This window comes from Pteropus vampyrus, unplaced genomic scaffold (assembly GCF_000151845.1).
Source record: "Pteropus vampyrus isolate Shadow unplaced genomic scaffold, Pvam_2.0 Scaffold8, whole genome shotgun sequence".
In the NCBI taxonomy this organism is placed as follows: domain Eukaryota; kingdom Metazoa; phylum Chordata; class Mammalia; order Chiroptera; family Pteropodidae; genus Pteropus; species Pteropus vampyrus.
Genome location: NW_011888789.1, coordinates 12,641,659 through 12,647,464, shown reverse-complemented (window position 1 = coordinate 12,647,464; position 5,806 = coordinate 12,641,659). Strand labels below are relative to the sequence as shown.

At 32.3% G+C, this 5,806-nt stretch overlaps 1 protein-coding gene across 2 annotated transcripts in view; it reads right to left on the bottom strand.

Annotated features, from left to right (window-relative positions):
* Positions 1 to 1,306: 1,306 nt before the first annotated feature.
* Positions 1,307 to 5,806, bottom strand: part of ADAM9 (ADAM metallopeptidase domain 9) — a 109,784-nt gene continuing 105,284 nt past the window's right edge. For both annotated transcript variants that reach the window (XM_011372618.2, XM_023519658.1), the window contains 2 exons: positions 4,269 to 4,336; positions 1,307 to 2,677 (listed from right to left, as the gene is read on the bottom strand). In XM_011372618.2, the coding sequence (XP_011370920.1) occupies positions 2,584 to 2,677; positions 4,269 to 4,336 (162 nt within the window). In that variant the 3' untranslated portion in view covers positions 1,307 to 2,583. The remainder of the gene's footprint in view (positions 2,678 to 4,268; positions 4,337 to 5,806) is intronic.

The following is a 5,806-nucleotide window of genomic DNA, read 5'->3' as shown; positions in this document are numbered from 1 at the left end:
TCCTTAACACAGTATTCAACATTTTCTACGTTCTGAACCCAGACTGCCAATTTTCTGCTACCAGCAATGCTTTGGCCACCTTGACTTCTGATCTTTCCTGAAAGAACATTGCCTGATTCCCTTAGACTGCAATACCTTCTCCCTTCCAGCCTCACTCCCAGTCTCTACTTAATATGCACTCTTTTAATCCTTTTCAAATTCCAAAGAATGAATTAATCTTTCATACTAATTAGCAGAAAGGCAGACCCACTAACCAAAAGGCCCCATGGAAACACAGAAAAGCTCCCTCGGGGAATCACCATATCTACATCGACAGTTGAGATGCTATTCTATGTATGCAAAAGGTTTCAACCCAAGGGTTTCTAAGCCCAAGAAAGAACGGTATGAACAAAAACAGGCAACGAAACTATACACCTAGCTTGTATGTCAACAGAAACAGCCAATGCTTGACTAACACTTTCAAACAGTAGTTGAGCCAAAATATGGTTTCACCTTGCGTCATAGCATTAGAACAATTATAGTAAGTACTTAGACTTGTCAATTAGTATTATTTTGAATTAATTTCTAGTTATTTCTTCATTATTTCCCTCTGCTCAAGCTTTTTTAATTCTTTAGTAGAGTAGGCTTTATATTATTATTTGTGTATATGGCTCTCTCCATAACAGGAGGCATGTCCTTTCCAGTACATGTATGACAGTACCTAATATAGTACTTGCAAGATGGTAAAGTTTCAGTAAACATTTATGGAATTTAATAAAATCTGATTTGTGCTTAGAAAAGCTGGATTGTACTTAACTAATAGAGACCCAGGCATCTGCATGATAGGAAGGGAAAATGCAATACCCTGAATGAGTTAAATTTGTGAACATAGAGTCAAACAGTGATATCAAAGTTACATATAATTTGTCTTTGACTATTAAGGTATCTTCAGTTGAAATAAAGATTCTTCATTTGGGATTGTTTACAATTTTTAATGTACATCTGATTGTTAAAATAACGTACCATCTTCAGAGAAGTGAAATATCTGTCTTCTTCAAAACTAATCCGTTTTCTTTTAATAACAGAAAGACTGTACACAATTTGGCAGAAGTCTAAATATTAGTGAAATAATATCTGTAAAAGTTTGACTAGTACAGTTTTATCTAAAACTAGTATAATGTTTAATTAATAAGGTTATAAATAGCTGAGTATTTAGAAAGTTACCAGGTGACACAAAACAGAATTTCAAGTATTTTATTTATTGTAAATGTTATATTTGCATATGTACATATACATAAACCAAAATATTTTGGAAAAACTAATGAAATTCCATTAATAAACCTATTATTAAACTTTATTATGAAAGGTTATGTAAAATTTTTAAGTGCTTAAAATTTCACTATCCATACCATTACTTCCATAGTAAAAATTCATTTTTTAACACAGTTGGGATGATAATTCACATACACCACCATAACTTTTTTGCACTTATCTAAGAAAATCTTTTCTTCTTTCTTTTCTCTAGCCTAATTTCTTTGAAAATAATAGTGTCAACAGAGACATGATCCAGCACACCTTAGTAAATGTAAACATTCTAAATTATATTAATAGCAAGCTTTGAAGTTTCAGATTTTAGACTTAATTAAAGTGCTCATGAAATTCTCAAGTGGTTTTATAACAGCTCAATTGATTGCAGGTATAACTGCTCCTGCTTTATTATAGCCATGAATCAACAGCATATCTGATTAGTTCTATTAAATACTTCGTACCTTAAAGTTTATACTTCATTAAAATAATTGCTATTGTAAAAGGATGTCATGTTTTAACATGATTCACAATAGAATTCTATTATTAAATTAACTTTTTAATATTCATTATCCATAGATAGATCCACAGAATCTATTATCCATAGAATCTATAGAATCATTTATCCACAGAATGATCATAAAAATGAAAGTTAATAACTATGTGTGAATACATACATACACTTTTAGTGTATTTTGTACATTAAAAGTAATATTATGATATCTTAATTGTGGGTTTTGTGCATTCTTTTGAAGACAGAATAAATCTTTATTCATGTAGTGAATGATACAGACAATATTCTAGATATGATGATGATTAGTCTGTGCAAGATGAAAAATATTAGATATTATTGGCAGCTAATTAGTCAGTTTTCATAGGTATTAGATTATCACATGTTCGACCTGAAACTACATTAATGATAACTAAGGTCAAAATTCAGAATTACATTTAAGCATATAATGAAAAAACATAAACCAACAGAGTTAATTTGAAAATCATTACAGTAACATGTTCAAAATAACATAATCCATGTTAGATGCATTACTTCACAGATGACTGAAAAAGACTTATTCAGTGATAGAAATGAAAATGTAACTCTAAATTCCCTGGCTTCACTGAATTTCTTATATTTCTCAATTTCCATTACTCAATTTGTTTTTCTGTTAGTAAAGTTCGTTTTGCGGTATTTTGTTTTTATTCAAAGTTGCAGCAGGAAAAAAGGCTTTTCAAGAAAATATCAGGAAAAAAAAGTATTAGCTCAGTTCCCTGAAGATATCTGCAAAAGGAAAGGTAAAACAATCAAGTGAGGGAACTATATAAAGGAGGTGCAGGAGCAGGACGAGCAGGAATTAAATTTCCCTGAGATGATACTTTCGGTTGTGGTGGAGGTGGCCTGAAGAGGAAAAACAGACAGTTAATCATGTGTTTCGACTGAATGAAATAACGCTACATTCATTACAGATCCAACAAAACACTGTCCTTAACACTGCTGACAATTCTTAAGGGTACATTATATTCTAAGATTATTATTAATCTAATATGCAATGGTTAAAGGGCTCAAAACAGAGCCTAAAACGGAATACTTCCATTAAAGAATAGTATTCTATAATCAATAATGTTGTATGAAGGTTTTGGTCTATATGTTTTTAAAAAGATTAGCACATGATATTGTGAAGACAATTGTAAAAGACAAGTGAGGACACTGTGGATTAGCACCACTTGTGCTGTTAGGAATTAACAGCACAGGAAATTACTGTTATGTGTAAACCTCACATATATACATAGAGCTAAAATTCCAGCTCTCTCAATAATATCCACTCTGAGAATTAAACCTGCTATGATTCCTATACCTATCCTTCTCAATCCTCATATTTTAACCTGTGGATACCCTTTCCTTAACCACTTCACCTAATTCTAGTATATCTCTAATTCAATAACACACTAGAACATTATCTAGTGAATAATTGTCTCACAATTCATATGTTCTTCTCTTAATGCTCAGTTGGATTTCGATGCACTCTTATTGTATAATAAAGATTATACATGAAAACACACTTCAGTGCTGTAATTCAATTCTAATTTGAAGGGTGCGATGCATTTTATGCCATATAAAATATACTAATTAATTTTATCCTTTCTTGCTGACTTTAAGCCCATCTACTGAGCCTTTAATTTGATTCTTTTTTTAAAGTTTCCAGTTTTGTGTTGAAATTCTCAGTCTTGACTATTAATCCCATGACATAATCATCACAGTTATTTTAAAGTCCGTATCTGACAACTCTATTAAATGGATCCCCTCTGAGTCTATTTCCACAGTAGATTGCTTTTCTTGGTGTTAGTCACATTTCTTTTTCTTATATGTCTGGCTTTTTTTGTTGTGGGCCAAACATAAAAACTGCAGAAATAAGCTGAAGATCTAGTTCCCCCTTTCCCTTGGGTTGCAACACAAAGCATGGAATGTTTGCAAGGGTCTCTCTTCCTTGGCAGAGCTCTAATTTTTGTTCCTTCAGCCCTGGGAGTTTGTTGAAACCTCTCCTCAGCTTTCTAGCCCTCTCAGTTCTCACTTTCTGAATAGATATACACATCTAGGACAGAAAAATGACCCCAAAAGTTGGGATCAACACTGGACTGCCTTCTTCTCCTAGACTTTAGCCCCATAATTCTTCATTTCCTTGGAAGTTTTCTGATGCTTAGTCCAACCCATTGCAGGTTATTTAAAGGTCCTCGTTTCTGAACCTTATGTACACCAAACGTTGCATTCAGCACCTGACTGTCTTGCTCAGGCTTCTTTAAATTTCATTTTGACACTGCACTAATATGACAAAACATATAAAACTCTTAAATGCTTTTCTATAAATTGTGCTCTATCAAAGCCGTTAGCAATAAATACTTGCCCCAAATTAAATTAAGATACAAGGGAAAATATTAGACATTAACGCTGGGTTTTACTCTGGTCAAGTAATCTAAGCAAATTCATTTCAGACCTTGATGGGAACTGCTGAGGCTGCTTGGCTGCATAAGTTGGTACTGGAAATCTGTTTGCATATATAGGCTAAAAAAAGGGAGAAAAAAGTTATTAACACATGCACTTATAAATATATTGTCTATACAGTTTGTTATTTTTGATAGAAAAGTAATCAATATATTTAAAATCAATGTATAGAAAACTTACATATAATGCTGACATTTAAAAATATTTTGCTTATTCAACATCTTTGCCACTGAATGTGGAATACTAAATTCTTTTAAGGCTATATATTTAAATTCAATATTACTAAAGGATAATCTTGGTTCTAATCAACTACATTAGTTAAAAGGTAACATATTTCCTAAGTCAATATATTTCAAATAAAATTTTCCAAAAATGTATTGCCAAACGCATACAATACCTAAATGGTACTACAAATACCACCAATCTACAACCCTTGATTTTGAAATTTATGACATTCTTCCTTGACAAAGTAGTTGAAATGAAGTTTTACAACAAAGTGAGACTCTATAACATGGCCTCAAATAAGAAAGTAAAAGTAAGAAAATTTTTCACATACTATATTACATTAGGAAAAATTAGGGAAAATAAGATAAAATTATGAAATCACTGATAAAGTATTATTGACTAGGATATTAAATCTTCTTTCTGGAAAAACAGCAGAATACACTTTCATTCATACCCAGGCAGAAAAACAGTCTATTATATACCATGAACAACCAAGGTGATAAGGTATCTCAGAAAGAAAGAGAAAAATCTCCAGAAAATAGCTTACAGACATAGAAATATGCAACTTAAATAACAGAGAATTCAGAATGGTACTACTGAAAAAACTCAATGAGATCCAAAACAACTCAAATCAACAGTTTCAGGAAGGGAAAAAACAGCTAGATGAGCAGAGCAAGGAGACTGAAACCCTCAGAAGGAACCAAATAGAATTTCTAGAGATGAAGAACAAACTGCAAGAGCTGAAAAATGAAATAGCAAGCATGGGAAAAAGAGTCGACCAAATGGAGGAAAGGATCAGCGATATCGAAAACAGAAATCTAGAAATAACCAAATGGAGGAAAGGATCAGCGATATCGAAAACAGAAATCTAGAAATAAATCAGAAGGAAGAAGAGAGAAACCGAAGAATGAAAAATAATGAAAGAGAACTTCAAGAACTAGTTGATACCATCAGGAGAGGAAACGTAAGAATAATGGGCATTATCAAAGGCAAGGAAAAGGAACGGGGATTAGAAAGCATTTTCAGACAAACACTGGATGAGAATTTCCCAAATCTAAGGAATGAGCTGGAGGTTGGAATTCAAGAAGTCAATAGAACACTCAATTGTCTCAACTCAAAAAGGCCTTCACCAAGACACATTGTATTAAAATTATCTAAAATTGATGACAAAGACAGAATTCTCAGGGCAGCCAGGGAGAAAAAAATGGTAACTTATAAAAGTAAACCCATTAGATCATTCTCAGGCTTCTTAGCACAAACCTTACAAGCCAGAAAGGAATGGAATCAAATATTTAAACTATTAAG